Genomic DNA, 19782 nt, shown 5'->3' with positions numbered 1-19782 from the left:
CCTTGAAATCTGAACATGTGATGGGAACAACCAAATTGAGACTTGTAAAATGGGAAAACTAAAATTTTGAGATAAGCCCTATAAGAGCAAGTACAATAGCGGGCTTATAGCCTGCTTACATGGCAATTTTGACTATGTGAAGAAGAGAGACATGAAAAAATGAGGGGAGTGGGCTCTCATGCAAGAGCCTAGCTATATGAGCGCTCCTAGGTAAATACAATAAATGTGTAGAAAGAGATAGTGAGAAGAAGGAAAAAAGTAGTATTCTTATAGCTAACCTTATAGCTAACATTATTATATGAGTGGCTACAAGTGATAACTATATATGACATGGCAACATCATATAGCCATCAATTAGCTATATTATTAACCATGCTCTAAACCGGAAAGGAGGGAGTATCCATCACACCACCCACAATCTGGAAACAATATTAACTACATTAATTGTAATTTGGAAATAACACTAATTGCATTAATGGCAATTAATCTTGAAATCAACAATGATTGCAATTTATTTAGAAACAACAACCACTAGTACTATCCAGCCGGATCAAATTGGTGACATCTCTCGCGGAAGCTCAACCAATCCATGTCTCCTTTCTCCGGCGAAATACACTTCGGTTCCTGTTTGTATATACACTCTATATGGAGATTTCCTTTTTAATTATTAAACAGAAAGTCAAAATAGTTCAGAAATTTTTTTAGAACAAACTTGACTTACTTTTTCACTAGTATGTAAATTTCCACGAAATAAAAATCAATGTTGACATCACAGTGAAAAAGACAATTTATTTGTTATTATAGGCCACTATTCACACTATTTTGGCCAAAATTTTGTCTTTTTTGAAAATAAGTCAAAGGGGGATTCTCTTTTTGTGAAAATTTTCTCACAAGTACAATGTAAGGTCAAGTTTATTTCAAAAATATTTTCAGGATTTTTTGACTTTTTGTTGAATTACTAAATTATTTTTTCATATAGGGTGTATATGTCCCATGGACCAAAAGTTTCCCTTCCCTTTCTCCGTCCCTTCCTCTTTCTTTCTCACCCCTCTATTTTTCTAGAGAAAATCTTCATCCCTCTCCGGCCGCCAAACGTGACCCTCCATGGAGTCAAAGTCGTCGTCCACGCACCGCCACCGCTGACGTGCCTGTATCCTCTCCACATGCTCCACTTTTTGTACAACAAGTCCTTTTGCCGGCTCACCCACCGCCGATCACCAGCCAGTCAGCCACCATGCAGCAGTCCTCGCCCTTGCTCTTGCTCCCCCTCCTCCTCGCCGCCGCCGCGCCTCTCCTCACCGCCGCAGAAACGATCTACTGCTTCGGTGGAGTACACAAGACCAACAGCACCTACGGGGCCAACCTCCGCCGCCTGGCCGCCGTCCTCCCGGCCGAGACCGCCTCCTCCCAGGGCCTCCAGGCGTCCCGTGCCGTGGGCTACTGGCCTAACCGGGTGCGAGCCTCCTCTCGCTGCGAGCCCCCTGGCGTCGACTCTTCGTCCTGTGCCGCCTGCCTCGCCGGCGCCTTCCGGGAGGCGGAGAGCGCGTGCCCGTACGGCAGGAAGGTGCTCGTCTTGGCCGGCAACTGCACTCTCCGACTCGGTGGCAATTTTTCTAGATCTCTCGGCTTGGGTGAGGGCGGGTTCTCTGGCATCTCTTCTCTAGAAGGTAAGTTTTGTTTTACAGGATCCACAGATTATTATTTTTCTGCGCACGTTAGTCTCATGTGCTAAATGATCTCATGCATCTTGTGGTAACCCAAATTTTTTACTTGGTTTGCGACTGGTTACCACACTTACCTTGTGGTTGTGGCAGCCGAATATTATTAGGATTAGCTAGAGCCTCTTAGGATTATTGGGCGTTTGTGATTACTCATGCAAGAAATTAGAAGCTCAAAAACTGTATGCCCATAAAGCGCTGTACACGAGAGTAAATAGCATAAAACTACTACTTTACAGGCTATGGTTCCAAAAAACTACCGAATTTATTTTTTTCGCTGATAACTACCAAGTCAGGGTTGGCTGTTTCAAAAAACCCCAAATACTCTTTGTTAAAAAATTAAACATGTTTATGACAGGTCAGGCCCGCCACTAAACGCACCGTTTGGTTGACCGTTTGTTTGACCGTTAACTTGCATGTGGGGGCCATATGCCAGTGTCTGAAAAAGCAACCGGTCCCTGGAAATTTTCTAAAAAAGCAATCAGGTCCCTGGAAGTTTTCAAAAAAAGCAATCAGGTCCTCCGACGCACCCGCCATGGCCGCGATGCCACCTCCTCCGGGCCGACGCCGTGCATCGCCTGCAACCGGCGAGCCACGCCCGTAGTGACCGGATCCACGCCGCCCCTTGCCTGTGGCCGCCGCCACGCCGCCCCTCGCCTGTGGCCGCCGCCACGCCGCCCCTCGCCTGTGGTCGCCACCCCGCGCGTGTGGTCGCCGCCACGCTCTGCCTCGCCTGCGGCAACCCCAGGTGCTCCCCATGGCGGGCGGCAGCACGGGACCTGAGCGGAGACCCATGGCTGGCGGCGCCCCAGGCAGCTCCCCATGGCGCGCGGCGGTGTGGCGACCTGAGGGGAGGGAGCGGGTCGCACGAGGTGGGCGCACGAGGGGAGTGAGCGGGTCGCCGGCGGGGTGGGCGTGACAGGGGAGGGGAAAGGGTCGCCGGCGGAGTGGGCACGCCGCCCCTCGCCTGTGGCCGCCGCCACGCCGCCCCTCGCGTGTGGTCGCCGACAGAGAGAGAGAGTACAGGAGGAAGAGGAGAGAAGGAAAGAGAAGAAGAAAAGAGAAGCTGACATGTGGGCCCCAGATGTCAGTTAACGGTCAAACTAACGGTCAAACTAGAGCTTCGTTTAGGTGCGGGTCCCACCTGTCATAATCACGATCAACTGATAAGCACTCAGCGTTTTGGGTTTTTTGAAACAGCTGACCCCTCGTTTGGTAGTTATCTGAGAAAAATTAAAAACCGGTAGTTTTTTGGAACCATAGCCTGTAATGTAGTAGTTTTATGCTATTTACTCTGTACACGAGAATGTGTGTCTACTGTATAGACGGTGGTAAGAGCATCCCTAGAAAGACCCTAAAAAAATAGAGCATCTCTAGCAATTCCCTATAAAAACATGACTCCTCGGAGAATCCTAAAAATTTTGCTCGTCAAATTTGAGGAGTTAAAAATTATGCACACATAGCCCTTTCCCTAAAACATAACTCCCATGTGGAAGTCTTGTCTTTTCTTCTTCATCCTTCTTCCCCCAAATCCCCTCTTTTTTCCTCGCATCAAGTTTGCAGCCAACGACGACTTCTGGCCAATAGATGGTGCCCATGAGCCAGCTAGGGCCTAGAGTAGATGATGTGCAAAAATAATTTGATAGATGCTCACCGAGCGTGAAGTATGTGTGCGAGGAAGGAGACAAGAAAGTTGATGAAATTCGTCATCCATGGGCCACAGTTTGGGCACCACTTCACCTGAACTCCTCTTTGCTCTCCTAGTAGCACAATGGCGTGCTCTAGGACGCAATGATTCGTCGTAATTGGCAACAACGGCCGACACTCATGTTTTCATCAGAGCCACCACCACGGGGACCAATAGAAGAGGACCAGAGGACGAAACAAAATATTGCCGAATTTTTGTAGGCGATGTGTGGAGTCAATGGGAGGTCGACGGGGGTGACTTCTCGTGGTCACGGATGTCGGCAGGGCGATCGGATGCGTCCCCAGGAGGTGTTGCACGCTGCTAGCCGTCGGGGGAGAGAGAGGATGTAGGGAGACTAGCCCGCGGCTACTCAAATTTGAGCAGGTTCAAATGGTCTAAGGAGTTTCCTCAAATTTTTGAGATCTAAAGGGGTTAACTCTTCAAAAGAGGATCTCATGAGGATTATAGAAATTTAGGGGAGGGCTCGGAAACATCGTTCCAAGGGAGTAAGATCGAACCGAGATGGAGAACTTTACCTTGGCATTGAGAAGGTCAGTGATCCCGCCCTCTGTAGGTCTTCAACTTGCACACGTCGATCCAATGGACAAGGCACTTGGCATCCGGGGCCTTGTCCTAGACACTCTTTGGAATTTTTTTCCCACACACTTGATCAGCTAGGCAGGAGAGGCAAACAGAATTAGTTGGAAAAAACAAACCATATGGCGGAAGACGGTGGAGCGGATAAGCTCAGTATAGCTAGACAGTGCGATGTGATCTACAATCTTGTTCCACAACATTGCATGATTATTATTGCCATCCATATATTGAGATATATATATAGCATTGCAAGATTCTGCTTTTTTTTTCTTCCCCATATGCTCGAATTATTGGTATGCACCTTCTCCTAATGGCAATGCATTAATGATCTAATATGTCCAGATGGAAGCACTATCTATTTATATGCCACAGGCGACAACAGTTGGTTTCGCCTCTTGGGTCCGACGACACTGATATTTCAAGCAATTGGATTTGCATGGCTTTTCTTCATGCTTCTGCAAGAATGGCGTGATAAAAGAAGAGCCTCCATGATGTAAGTTTCGAGAAGCACCACATTTGATGTTAAGTTGAGATAAAGGAGGGAAAAATATACGTATGAAACAATGTACTTTGTGAATATGAGCATATGTAAAATTAATTTCCTTACCTCTTTACATGATGCAGGCAGTGTAGCTCTCTTCCATCTGGAGATCAGTAGCTGATAGACTTGGTCAGACTATTGGACATCAGCCTATTCCCAACAAGAGGAAACACTAAAATCGGGCTCTACAACAACGCTCACATGATTACCTGAATCGTGATCTGATGTTTTTTTTTTGGCGAAGAATGGTTTAATATTGTCCTCCAATTTGAATGTTCGCATTGGTTACGAATAAAGGGCCAGTTCGTTCGTTCTGTTGTTTTCATCTTATTCTTGGACCCACTCCTTCGATGCTCCAAATATGGTCTAACTTAGTTTTCCGATTGAGCTCACATACAGATTTGTTCAGATAAATTGAAAAAGATTTATTCAGAACCTCATGTTTTTACATCTGAATATTAATTTGGAGTCAAGCCATGACAGAGAATATTTCAAAAACAGGGAAGTGATTTAGATGCTGGGTATAAGTTAAGTTTGTGTATAAGCATTTCACAACAAATCACTATTAATTGATGGCTTGGGTTTTACTTAAGTACAGAATTTGTGGACAACAGTTGGTCAAACTTAAAAAGCAATTTGTCAAAAACTTGGAGTGCAGAATTGGGTGAAAAAAATCGAAGGACTCAGTTATCTTTAGCCCACCTTGTGGTTTCCGGAGTATTTTGGATTTTTGGTAAATATATTACCTTGTCATTTCCGGGCGCCAGGAATGGTCTGCATGATATAGAAAAAATACAATGAAGCCAAGTGTACCATCCAAGAAAAGGAGTATGTCATATTCAATCCTCTGAACTTAGGTTTATTACATTAACTAATTAACACAAGCCTCCTGGCTCATTTGTTTTGTTAAGATTCATGGTAAATGAAGCTATCTATTTTTGTAGAAACGAATTGGCTTCAGAGCGATGATAGGCTTAAAACTAAGGTTGTCAGTAGTGATAGTATTGTAGCTAGTACCATGCATGTCAGCTAGGCAATTTTGATGATGTGACATAGAATTAAATGAACAAAATAGAGGACTGGGTATTCTATAGTGCATGATACTAACTTATGATACTACGCAGCCTAAGAGCACTCACAGTGCGAGCCGGGCCGTGGGCACTCATCCTGCGTGGGCACGCCGCACCATGTTGCACGCCTGCAGCCGCCGGACGGCCACTTTGTGCTGCAAGAGTCGAGCCGTGCTACCACTGCTTGTGTGCGCCGAACTGCACGCCGCTACCAGCCAGCCCCATCCCGCCCAATGAACCTCGACTTGTTCGTCTCTCACGACGCCTCCCGCATCCCGCCTGATGGTCACGTGATGTTGGTCCGCATCTTGTCCCGCACACATCTGATGATGCCCTCCCCTTCTCCAAAGTCCAAACTCCGGCTCCACCACTCGATGCACGGTGGTGAGCTCCATTAGCACTACCCAATAGTTGTAGATCTTTTTTTTGGAAAAGGAGGAATACCTCCGGCCTTTGCATCAGTCGATGCATGCAGCCATATTATTAGAAATCGAAACAGAGTCTTAACATCCAAGTAAGCTCAAAATCCGAGCAAGAAATAAGAAAAAAAAAAGTATGCAAAGCGCCACATCCGGCAATAAAGCGCCGCATCCGGCGATAAAGAACAGGTTACGAATACTTATACACCTAGTCTATTATTAACTCGCCATCCAAATCGGCTGAAGATAGCCCGTGCTACCGTCTCCCAGCGGTTGCACCCAATAACCATAGGCCCCTTGTAGTCCGTATGAGTGAGTAACAACCACATACGGATCCAGACTATAGCTCTGTAGATAACCTGGAAAAAAATTGGTGAATGGTGTACCATTAAAAATCGTATCATTTCTAGTGTTCCATATAGCCCATAATAAAGCACATACCCCTATTTGAATATGTTTAACCATGTGTATGTCTACACTATTAAGTCACATCCCAAATAACGTGCTTATGCTCATTGGAGGTTGGATGTTAAAAGCTATATGAATAGATCGTCATAATAATTTTGCAAGTGGACACTCGAGAAAGAGGTGTTTAATCGTTTCGTTTTGATCAAAAAAACAGCACCTGGGGTTACCAACCCAATTCCTTTTCATCAAATTACTTTTGGTCAATATGACTTCTTTGTGGACGAACCACATAAAGATCTTGATGCGGAGTGGAATTTTAATCTTCCATATATGCAAAGACCTCGACAATAGCCCCGAGTCAATTAAGTCCAAATACATGGATTTTACATAGTTTTGGATCCTGTAAGTGGGGTGTCGTCCATGAGGAAGAAGGGAAGAGGGTACATGCTTTGAATCGGCCGAGGGTGTGCAATCCATAGACCCCGCACCAACACACAATATGTATCCCAACAATCAAACTGAAAACAATTAAAAGGAATGAAAAACCTCTGGGTGAAGACAAGAAGAGTGAGGCAGACGACGCAAACCCATGAGCCGAGGCAGATCGTAGCCTCCCTTCGAAGTGAGCAACACGAAAGAAATTGTAAGTTTTGGCCTAATTAGCATATCCTCTAAAACTAACTTCCCTCAAAATTATAAGTTTTGGCCCCTGAAACCATATATTTGGTACAATCAACAACATTGGGGAAAAGTAGGAAGGCGATCACGCAGGCCCCCATGCACGCTGTCGTCGTCCATCTTATCGTCGGTTGCCCCCAGGCCACCCCACCGCCGATGGCAACTTTCCTAAGAGCACCTCCAACAGCCGCGCCAAACTAGCGCCGCGCCGCAAAATTGCCCGTTTTAGCGCGCGCGCAATCGGTATAGTGGCTCCAGCGGGCGCGCAAAAACAGCGCGCGCGGCATATCTAGTTCGGCGCGCGGGCCGAAACGGGATCATGCGCCGCTTATTTGCTGCGCCTGCTCCCGCGCGCTGGACTCTCGCGTGCTCGCTCGCAACTCCCACCCCCCCCCATCCAGCCGCGCCGCCGCCGCCACCCGGCGACCGTTCCGGCGCTTCCCCGGCCTATCCCCGCGCCGCGGCGGCTTCTCCGCCCCCCTCTAGTCCCGCCCGCCCCTCACGCGCGTCCGTCGTCCGACGAACAGCGCCCGAGCGCTCGCTGCCACTCGGCGGCCGCAAGGTGTTCGACAAAACGCCTGCAAGGTATGTATTGCTCAAACGTCATGAATTTGGTGCATGTTGATTGTAGTTTTTATAGCATAGTATTGAACATTGTAGATGAGTTCGTTGTATGATTCTTCCGAAGAAGAATTTGATATGGAAGAGGAGGAGGATCTTGCAATGATCCTAGCTATGCATATCAATAAAAAACCGAAGCACGGTGGTTCGGTTATGGGTTGGCAGAAAATTTGGAGGGATAGGATCGATGCCCATAACAGATTGATGAGGCACTATTTCGTGGAGAATCCCACATACCCGGAGTCGTACTTTTGTCGCCGGTTTAGGATGAGCACCGAGTTGTTCAGGCGCATTGCAGAGAAACTAGCGAGCCATGACTGGTTTTTTCAGCAAAGGAGGAATGCCGCCGGTGAGCTCGGGCATAGCACCTTTCAGAAGGTGACAGCCGCTTTGCGTAAGTTGGCATACGGTATGCCGGCTGATCTAGTTGATGATCACTTGGCTATGGGTGAGAGCCAAGCCATCATGTGTGTCAAGCGCTTCGCAGCCGGAATTGTGCAAGTGTTTGGCGAGGAGTATTTGAGATCTCCCAATGCTGAAGACGCCGCATGGCTATTGGCGATGAACAAAGCTCGCGGCTTTCCTGGCATGCTTGGCTCAATAGATTGCATGCATTGGAGTTGGAAGAATTGTCCAGAGGCATGGCATGGGCAATTCCACGGCCAAAAAAAGGGTTCCACTATAATCCTTGAAGCGGTGGCCGATCAAGAGACTTGGATTTGGCATGCATTCTTTGGAATGCCTGGATCTTTGAATGACATCAATGTTGTCAACTGGTCACCACTGATGAATAAGATTGCAAATGGTGAGTTGCCACCGGTGCAGTTTGTAGCAAATGGTCGTACATACAACTATGGCTATTATCTAGCGGATGGCATCTATCCAAAGTGGCAAACCTTCGTGAAGCCGTTGAAAAAGCCGGGAGGTAAGAAAAATCTTGATTTCCACAATGCTCAAGCGGCGGCTAGAAAAGATGTGGAGAGAGCTTTTCGGATTTTGCAAGCCCAATTTGCTATTATGAAAGGACCGACTAGATTTTGGGATCAAAAATGCTTTGGTACATCATGCACGCTTGTGTGATAATACACAACATGATCATCGAGAATGAGCGTGGCCAAGATTTAGACTACTCACAGTATGAGCTCTTGGGACATCCCGTGCGAGTGCGACGGAGGGCTGAAAGGGTGGCCCATTTTGTTGCCTCCTATCATGCCATTCCGCGTCCCGCAGCGCACAATGATCTTCAGAAGGATCTCATTGAGGAGTGGTGGGCATGGCATGGACGACAAAGAGCATGATTTGTGCGTTCGACATTGTATTGTTCATGAACTATTTGTTGTGTTTATTGAACTATTTGTTGTACTGAATGATAAACTATTTGTTTGGGTTGTAATAACAAATTGAACTATTTATTTTTGATTTATTTTGTTAGTTTGATCATTTTTGCTTCTATTTGAAATGCTTATGTTGTTTGTGCGAGTCGTGCGCGCTGCATTTTCTGCGCGCTGCTGGAGCCAGCGCGCGCTGCATTTTAGCGCGGCTGCTGGAGCCAGCGCTGCCCGCCGCGCCAAACCAGGCGATGGGCGCGCGGCAAAGTAGGTTTTAGCGCGCGGCGCATTCGGCGGCTGTTGGAGATGCTCTAAGCCACGCTACAGCCTTGACACCCTCTCCCCCATCTTCTCCGTCGGTGCCAGATTTGCTCGGATTTGCCAGCATCATCGTCACTGCCAAAAAGGCCAAATCAGCCACCGACGAGCTCCAATGTGGCCGAAAATGGAGGCACATGATGATGGGAAAGCAGATATTGCGCTGGTCGATGGCGCCTAACTGGTCGTTCTTCACGGCCGCCGTTGCCGTCCTCCTCTACGCTCCCATTGGCTCGGCTTTGAGCTCGCTGCCTTGTCGAATGCACGCGGTCGAGTCATCGCGATGGAGCAGCGGCCCCGTTGGATCCGTCTGCAAAGTGAACATCACCGACGCTGCCCCAATTCCAGCGCCGATGGTACTTCACGGCTACGAGTATCCGGTTGTTGTAGGGATGTTGATAGTCTGGGCCTAATACCAAACAGACCTCGCAGCCAAACCTAACATCTAAGACCTGAGGTCCCAAACAGGACGTCTGCCAGGTATGGGCACCCATCAGTCCTGCGCACTCCTCAACCAGGACGCCTGCCAGGTATGAGGCCGCCGCAGCCACGTGCCACCAATCCATCTTCAATGTTGTACTGCTGCATCTACCTTGCCCGGTCTAGCTGTCATCGATGCCACCACGACGCCAGACAACGCCACCATCATGCGCTCGTCCATCATCACACGCCCACCGGCGAGACCCCACTGCTCCATGCCGCTGAGACCCGTCGTTGTTGACGTGCCAGACGCCATGCCACTCCTCCGACGTGAAACACCACCTGTTGCCACTGGTTCCATCCCCTCCGCCTGCAGTTTCTCAAACCGAGCACCTTGTAGACCTTTCCTTCATTCTTTCCCTGCGAGTCGCCCCACCCCGCGGGCGACTCGGGAGCGCGCCGCCGCCGCCTAGGGGTTCCTCCCTCACCGCCCTTCCCCTCACCGCCGCCGACAGGCGCCAGTAGGCAAAGCCCTTGTAGCGTTGGCGGCAGCGGGGCTACTCGCAGTCTGCTGAGTGGGTCGGGAGCGGGGCTCCATCCCCTTGTCAGCGCCATAGGGGAGCAGGTCTCCCCCATGCCCGACGCATTCCCCCGACGTTCAGATCTTTGACTACGCGGTCTCCTTTGCTGGTTGCTCCGCGTGGTTCCTACCATGGGCGCCGTCTTCTGGCGGCGGATCTGGGAGCGCTCAGATCTGATCGAGGATGGAGGCTGCTGACTGGGGAGTGGCCGGCGGCCCTGCGGGACAGAGGTGGTGATGTAACTGGTGGCCAGGCTCCACCGGTGCGGTGTGGCAAGGGCGCCATGAGCATTTGGCCAGGGCGTGGAGGCGCGAGGTGAAGCGGTGGTGACTGGAGCACCGGCGACGCTGAGGTGCTGGGGGTGGTCGAGTTCAGATGCATAAGATGCTGGATGAAGGTTCGTCGAGCAGATCCGGGTGAAATCCCTGCTCTCGGCTAGGTGCCAAGACCGGTGATGGCGGCGCTTTTCTGTGTCGTATCCTTCCTGAAGGCATCGCAGTGGAGAAGCTCAAGACCTTAATTTGCTACCTCCGGGGGAAACCTTAGATCAATTCGATTGGATGATGGCGGCGCTCTTACGTCGTTTCCCTTTTGGGGGCGTCATTCTTGGAGGTTGCATTCCGGCTCGAGGGACCAGTGGAAGGCATCTTTGGTGGAGCGGTGCTCCATCTTATGCAATGATGGCGGCGGATCTCGGCAGCGTGGCGCAGGGGAGACTCGGCGTCCGATGCGCGGAGATGGACTCGCGCAGGAGGAGGACAATGTCTGGCGTCATGGTGGTGTCGATGGCAGAGAGGCCTAGTAAGGTCGATGCATCAGGTCTGCTCTGAGGATGGATCGACGGAAGATGGAGGTGACGGCCCTTGCAGCGTGCGGTGCTCACTAGGAGTGTGCCGGACCGGTATGTGACCCAGTCTAGGTAGTGGCTTGGATGGGGCATCCGGCTTTAGATATTAGGTTTTGGTATGATGTCTGTTTGGTATTATGCTCGGACATTCGGCACCCCTTCATCAAGGGATAGGAGTAGCAACAGGCGTTGCCAAGATGGTGGCTTCAGACTTTTTTGATATATTACCTTATAAGATTTTTGGGAATAATTAATAATATGGTCGGGGATACACCCTCCTTTTCTAAAAAAAGTATCCGGTTGTTCAAAAAACTTGGAACATACTCAGAAAGGGAAAGGTGTGCCTGAGAAATCCCAAGCAAGACTACTTTGTTTGTGGTGGCCAAGAAAGCAATGTATGTATGCTATTAATGTCTAGAAGTTGTCGAATTATGCCATCATTAGTTGAAATATATGTTTGAAATGAATTTGTGTTAAAATGTGTTTTAAATCTTTTAGGGACTAAAAATTATAAGGGATCCGCTAGTTGTAAAATAGTGATTTCTTTGATTTTTTCTAAAGAGTGGGATAAGAAGCTAATTTTCCCGTTTTCGTATAAGAGATCTGCTACAGGTGCTCTTAGAGTCTTAGGAGATACTAGCAAATATGCCCGTGCATTGCAACGGAAGAAAAATAATACGATTATGCAGATTATGTCAGGATGAAATAAGGACTTTTAAAATGTCATTTCATAATCTACACCTGAATCATGTAGAGACAAGGGACTTTTAAAAAGTAAAAATGTGATGGTCTCATCACTGACTTGATTTCCTAAGACACCACAACAAAATATTTTATGGCTGAGCAAACTACATTGATGGACCTTGCCTGTGCTAGACTGATAAATGATGTGAAGGAAATATGCCCTAGAGGCAATAATAAAGTTATTATTTATTTTCTTATATCATGATAAATGTTTATTATTCATGCTAAAATTGTATTAACCGGAAACATAATATTTGTGTGAATACATAGACAAACAGAGTGTCACTAGTATGCCTCTACTTGACTAGCTCGTTGATCAAAGATGGTTATGTTTCCTAGCCATTGACATGAGTTGTCATTTGATTAACGGGATCACATCATTAGAAGAATGATGTGATTGACTTGACCCATTCCGTTAGCTTAGCACTCGACCGTTTAGTATTCTGCTATTGCTTTCTTCATGACTTATACATGTTCCTATGACTATGAGATTATGCAACTCCCGTTTACCGGAGGAACACTTTGTGTGCTACCAAACGTCACAACGTAACTGGGTGATTATAAAGGTGCTCTACAGGTGTCTCCGAAGGTACTTGTTGGGTTGGCGTATTTCGAGATTAGGATTTGTCACTCCGATTGTCGGAGAGGTATCTCTGGGCCCGCTCGGTAATGCACATCACTTAAGCCTTGCAAGCATTCCAACTAATGAGTTAGTTGCAGGATGATGTATTACGGAACGAGTAAAGAGACTTGCCGGTAACGAGATTGAACTAGGTATTGAGATACCGACGATCGAATCTCAGGCAAGTAACATGTCGATGACAAAGGGAACAACATATGTTGTTATGCGGTCTGACCGATAAAGATCTTCGTAGAATTTGTAGGAGCCAATATGAGCATCCAGGTTCCGCTATTGGTTATTGACCGGAGACGTGTCTCGGTCATGTCTACATAGTTCTCGAACCCGTAGGGTCCGCACGCTTAAAGTTTCGATGACGGTTATATTATGAGTTTATGAGTTTTGATGTATCGAAGGTTGTTCGGAGTCCCGGATGTGATCATGGACATGACGAGGAGTCTCGAAATGGTCGAGGCATGAAGATTGATATATTGGATGACTATATTCGGACACCGGAATGGTTCCGGGGGTTATCGGATATATACCGGAGTACCAGGGGGTTACCGGAACCCCCCGGAGGCTATTGGGCCTCATGGGCCCAATTGGTGGAAGAGGAGAGGCGGCCAAGGGGCAGCCGCGCGCCCCTACCCCACCCCCCCAGTCCGAATTGGACAAGGAGGGGGCGGCGCCCCCTTTTCCTTTCCCCCTCTCTCCTTCCCTCACCTCTCCTAATCCAACAAGGAAAAGGGCGGGAGTCCTACTCCCGGTGGGAGTAGGACTCCTCCTAGCGCGCCTCCTCCTGGCCGGCCGCCTCTCCCTCCTTTGCTCCTTTATATACGGGGGCAGGGGGCACCCCATAGAGACAATAATTGATCTCTTAGCCGTGTGCGGTGCCCCCCTCCACCATAATCCACCTCGATAATATCGTAGTGGTGCTTAGGCGAAGCCCTGCGTCGGTAGCAACATCATCACCGTCATCACGCCGTCGTGCTGACGGAACTCTCCCATTAAGCTCTGCTGGATCGGAGTTCGCGGGACGTCATCGAGCTGAACGTGTGCTGAACTCGGAGGTGCCGTACATTCGGTACTTGGATCGGTCGGATCGTGAAGACGTACGACTACATCAACCGTGTTGTGCTAACGCTTCCGCTTTCGGTCTACGTGGGTACATGGACACACTCTCCCCTCTCGTTGCTATGCATCACCATGATCCTGTGTGTGCGTAGGAAATTTTTGAAATTAGTACGTTTCCCAACAGTGGCATCAGAGCCTGGTTTTATGCATAGATGTCATATGCACGAGTAGAACACAAGTGAGTTGTGGGCGATATAAGTCATACTACTTACCAGCATGTCATACTTTGGTTCGGCGGTATTGTTGGATGAAGCGGCCCAGACCGACATTACGCGTACGCTTACGCGAGACTGGTTCTACCGACGTGCTTTGCACACAGGTGGCTGGCGGGTGTCAATTTCTCCAACTTTAGTTGAACCGAGTGTGGCTAGGCCCGGTCCTTGCGAAGGTTAAAACAGCACCAACTTGACAAACTATCATTGTGGTTTTGATGCGTAGGTAAGAACGGTTCTTGCTAAGCCCGTAGCAGCCACGTAAAATTTGCAACAACAAAGTAGAGGACGTCTAACTTGTTTTTGCAGGGCATGTTGTGATGTGATATGGTCAAGACATGATGCTAAATTTTATTGTATGAAATGATCATGTTTTGTAACCGAGTTATCGGCAACTGGCAGGAGCCATATGGTTGTCGCTTTATTGTATGCAATGCAATCGCCCTGTAATGCTTTACTTTATCACTAAGCGGTAGCGATAGTCGTAGAAGCATAAGATTGGCGAGACGACAACGATGCTACGATGGAGATCAAGGTGTCGCGCCGGTGACGATGGTGATCATGACGGTGCTTCGGAGATGCAGATCACAAGCACAAGATGATGATGGCCATATCATATCACTTATATTGATTGCATGTGATGTTTATCTTTTATGCATCTTATCTTGCTTTGATTGACGGTAGCATTATAAGATGATCTCTCACTAAATTTTAAGATAAAAGTGTTCTCCCTGAGTATGCACCGTTGCCAAAGTTCGTCGTGCCCAGACACCACGTGATGATCGGGTGTAATAAGCTCTACGTCCATCTACAACGGGTGCAAGCCAGTTTTGCACACACAGAATACTCAGGTTAAAACTTGACGAGCCTAGCATATGCAGATATGGCCTCGGAACACTGAGACCGAAAGGTCGAGCGTGAATCATATAGTAGATATGATCAACATAGTGATGTTCACCATTGAAAACTACTCCATTTCACATGATGATCGGTTATGGTTTAGTTGATTTGGATCACGTGATCACTTAGATGATTAGAGGGATGTCTATCTAAGTGGGAGTTCTTAAGTAATATGATTAATTGAACTTAAATTTATCATGAAATTAGTCCTGGTAGTATTAGCATATCTATGTTGTAGATCAATAGCTCGCGTTGTTGCTTCCCTATGTTTATTTTGATATGTTCCTAGAGAAAAACTATGTTGAAAAATGTTAGTAGCAATGATGTAGATTGGATCCGTGATCTGAGAATTATCCTCATTGCTGCACAGAAGAATTATGGCCTTGATGCACCGCTAGGTGACAGACCTATTGCAGGAGCAGATGCAGACGTTATGAACGTTTGGCTAGCTCAATATGATGACTACTTGATAGTTTAGTGCACCATGCTTAACGGCTTAGAATCAGGAATTCAAAGACGTTTTGAACGTCATGGACCATATGAGATGTTCCAGGAGTTGAAGTTAATATTTCAAGCAAATACCCGAGTTGAGAGATATGAAGTCTCCAACAAGTTTTATAGCTAAAAGATGGAGGAGAATAGCTCAAGCAGTGAGCATGTGCTCAGATTGTCTGCGTACTACAATCGCTTGAATCAAGTGGGAGTTAATCTTTCAGATAAAATAGTGATTGCCAGCATTCTCTAGTCACCATCACCAAGTTAGTAGAACTTCGTGATGAACTATAGTATGCAAGGGATGACGAAAATGATTCCCGAGCTTTTCATGATGATGAAATCGATGAAGGTAGAAATCAAGAAAGAGCATCAAGTGTTGATGATTAACAAGACCACTAGTTTCAAGAAAAGGGCAAAAGGAAGAAGGGGAACTTCAAGAAGAACGGCAAGCAAGTTGCTACTCAAGTGAAGAAGCCCAAGTCTGTACCTAAGCCTGAGACTAAGTGCTTCTACTGCAAAGGGACTGGTCACTGGAAGCGGAACTGCCCCAAGTATTTGGCGGATAAGAAGGATGGCAAAGTGAACAAAGGTATATTTGATATACAGATTATTGATGTGTATTTTACTAGTGTTTGTAGCAACCCCTCGGTATTTGATACTGGTTCAGTTGCTAAGAGTAGTAACTCGAAACGGGAGTTGCAGAATGAATAGAGACTAGCTAAGGGTGAAGTGACGATGTGTGTTGGAAGTGGTTCCAAGATTGATATGACCATCATCGCACGCTCCCTACACTTTCGGGATTAGTGTTGAACCTAAATAAGTGTTATTTGGTGTTTGCGTTGAGCATGAATATGATTTGATCATGTTTATTGCAATACGGTTATTGATTTAAGTTAGAGAATAATTGTTGTTCTATTTACATGAATAAAACCTTTTATGGTCATACACCCAATGAAAATGGTTTGTTGGATCTCGATCGTGGTGATACACATATTCATAATATTGAAGCCAAAAGATGCAAAGTTAATAATGATAGTGCAACTCATTTGTGGCACTGCCGTTTAGGTCATATTGGTGTAAAGCGCATGAAGAAACTCCATGCTGATGGGATTTTGGAATCACTTGATGCTTGTGAACCATGCCTTATGGGCAAGATGACTAAAGACTCTGTTCTCTGGAACAATGGAGCGAGCAACTGACTTATTGGAAATAATACATACTGATGTATGCGATCTGATGATTGTTGAGGCTCGCGGCGGGTATCGTTATTTTCTGACCTTCACAGATGATTTGAGCAGATATGGGTATATCTACTTGATGAAACATCAGTCTGAAACATTTGAAAATTTCATATAATTTCAGAGTGAAGTGGAAAATCATCGTAACAAGAAAATAAAGTTTCTACAATCTGATCGTGGAGGAGAATATTTGAGTTACGAGTTTGGTCCTCATTTAAAACAATGCGGAATAGTTTTCGCAACTCACGCCTGCAACACCACAGCGTAATGGTGTGTCCGAACATCGTAACCGTACTTTATTAGATATGATGCAATCTATGATGTCTCTTACCGATTTACCATTATCGTTTTGGGGTTATGCATTAGAGACAGTTGCATTCACGTTAAATAGGGCACCATCTAAATCCGTTGAGACAACACCTTATGAACTTTGGTTTGGCAAGAAACCAAAAGTTGTCATTTCTTAAAATTTGGGGTTGCGATGCTTATGTGAAAAAGTTTCATCCTGATAAGCTCAAACCCAAATCGGAGAAATATGTCTTCATAGGATACCCAAAGGAGACAGTTGGGTACACCTTCTATCACAGATCCAAAGGCAAGATATTCATTGCTTATAATGGATCCTTTCTAGAGAAGGAGTTTCTCGCGAAAGAAGTGAGTGGAGGAAAGTAGAACTTGATGAGGTAACTGTACCTGCTCCCTTATTGGAAAGTAGTTCATCACAGAAATTTGTTCCTGTGACTCCTACACCAATTAGTGAGGAAGCTAATGATGATGATCATGTAACTTCAGATCAAGTTACTACCGAACCTCGTAGGTCAACCAGAGAGATCCGCACCAGAGTGGTACGGTAATCCTGTTCTGGAGGTCATGTTACTTGACCATGACGAACCTACGAACTATGAGGAAGCGATGATGAGCCCAGATTCCGCAAAATGGCTCGAGGCCATGAAATCTGAGATGGGATCCATGTATGAGAACAAAGTATGGACTTTGGTTGACTTGCCCGATGATCGGCAAGCCATAGAAAATAAATGGATCATCAAGAGGAAGACGGACGCTGATAGTAGTGTTACTATCTACAAAGCTAGAATTGTCGCAAAAGGTTTTCGACAAGTTCAAGGTGTTGACTACGATGAGAGTTTCTCACTCGTATCTATGCTTAAGTCTGTCCGAATCATGTTAGCAATTGCCACATTTTATGAAATCTGGCAAATGGATAAACAAAACCGCATTCCTTAATGGATTTATTAAAGAAGAGTTGTATATGATGCAACCAGAAGGTTTTGTCAATCCTAAAGGTGCTAACAAAATATGCAAGCTCCAGCAATCCATCTATGGACTGGTGCAAGCATCTCAGAGTTGGAATATATGCTTTGATAAGTTGATCAAAGCATATACTTTTATACAGACTTGCGGTGAAGCCTGTATTTACAAGAAAGTGAGTGGGAGCACTACATCATTTCTGATAAGTATATGTGAATGACATATTGTTGATCGGAAATAATGTAGAATTATTATGCAAAGCATAAAGGAGTGTTTGAAAGGAGTTTTTCAAAGAAAGACCTCAGTGAAGCTACTTACATATTGAGCATCAAGATCTATAGAGATAGATCAAGACGCTTGATAAGTTTTTTCGATGAGTACATACCTTGACAAGATTTTGAAATAGTTCAAAATGGAACAGTCAAAGAAAGAGTTCTTGCCTGTGTTACAAGGTGTGAAATTGAGTAAGACTCAAAACCCGACCACGGCAGAAAATAGAAAGAGAATGAAAGTCATTCCCTATGCCTCAGCCATAGGTTCTATAAAGTATGCCATGTTGTGTACCAGATTTATTGTATACCCTACACTGATTTTGGCAAGGGAGTACAATAATGATCTAGGAGTAGATCACTGGACAGCGGTCAAAATTATCCTTAGTGGAATAAGGATATATTTCTCGATTATGGAGGTGACAAAAAGGTTCGTCGTAAAGGGTTACGTCGATGCAAGTTTTGACACTGATCCAGATGACTCTAAGTCTCAATCTGGATACATATTGAAAGTGGGAGCAATTAGCTAGAGTAGCTCCGTGCAGAGCATTGTTGACATAGAAATTTGCAAAATACATATGGTTCTGAATGTGGCAGACCCGTTGACTAAACTTCTCTCACAAGCAAAACATGATCACACCTTAGTACTCTTTGGGTGTTAATCACATAGCGATGTGAACTAGATTATTGACTCTAGTAAACCCTTTGGGTGTTCATCACATGGTGATGTGAACTATTGGTGTTAAATCACATGGTGATGTGAACTAGATTATTGACTCTAGTGCAAGTGGGAGACTGAAGGAAATAAGCCCTAGAGGCAATAATAAAGTTATTATTTATTTCCTTATATCAGAATAAATGTTTATTATTCATGCTAAAATTGTATTAACCGGAAACATAATACTTGTGTGAATACATAGACAAACAGAGTGTCACTAGTATGCCTCTACTTGACTAGCTCGTTGATCAAAGATGGTTATGTTTCCTAGCCATTGACATGAGTTGTCATTTGATTAACGGGATCACATCATTAGAAGAATGATGTGATTGACTTGACCCATTCCGTTAGCTTAGCACTCGATCGTTTAGTATTCTGCTATTGCTTTCTTCATGACTTATACATGTTCCTATGACTATGAGATTATGCAACTCCCGTTTACCGGAGGAACACTTTGTGTGCTACCAAACGTCACAACGTAACTGGGTGATTATAAAGGTGCTCTACAGGTGTCTCCGAAGGTACTTGTTGGGTTGGCGTATTTCGAGATTAGGATTTGTCACTCCGATTGTCGGAGAGGTATCTCTGGGCCCACTCGGTAATGCACATCACTTAAGCCTTGCAAGCATTGCAACTAATGAGTTAGTTGCAGGATGATGTATTACGGAACGAGTAAAGAGACTTGCCGGTAACGAGATTGAACTAGGTATTGAGATACCGACGATCGAATCTCGGGCAAGTAACATACCGATGATAAAGGGAACAACGTATGTTGTTATGCGGTCTGACCGATAAAGATCTTCGTAGAATATGTAGGAGCTAATATGAGCATCCAGGTTCCGCTATTGGTTATTGACCGGAGACGTGTCTCGGTCATGTCTACATAGTTCTCGAACCCGTAGGGTCCACACGCTTCAAGTTTCGATGACAGTTATATTATGAGTTTTGATGTAC

The 19782-nt window shown here is 46.0% G+C and overlaps 1 protein-coding gene across 1 annotated transcript; it reads left to right on the top strand.

Moving 5' to 3' along the window:
* Positions 1 to 1134: 1134 nt before the first annotated feature.
* On the top strand, positions 1135 to 4983 carry LOC109743489 (cysteine-rich receptor-like protein kinase 10). Its single transcript, XM_020302582.4, has 3 exons — positions 1135 to 1667; positions 4345 to 4495; positions 4627 to 4983. Exons 1-3 carry the CDS (start codon positions 1235 to 1237, stop codon positions 4658 to 4660), a joined length of 618 nt encoding a protein of 205 aa, XP_020158171.1. The 5' UTR covers positions 1135 to 1234; the 3' UTR covers positions 4661 to 4983.
* Positions 4984 to 19782: the final 14799 nt, after the last annotated feature.

The sequence above is a fragment of the Aegilops tauschii genome, chromosome 6 (assembly GCF_002575655.3).
Source record: "Aegilops tauschii subsp. strangulata cultivar AL8/78 chromosome 6, Aet v6.0, whole genome shotgun sequence".
In the NCBI taxonomy this organism is placed as follows: Eukaryota; Viridiplantae; Streptophyta; class Magnoliopsida; order Poales; family Poaceae; genus Aegilops; species Aegilops tauschii.
This window is presented reverse-complemented; position numbering and strand designations above follow the sequence as displayed.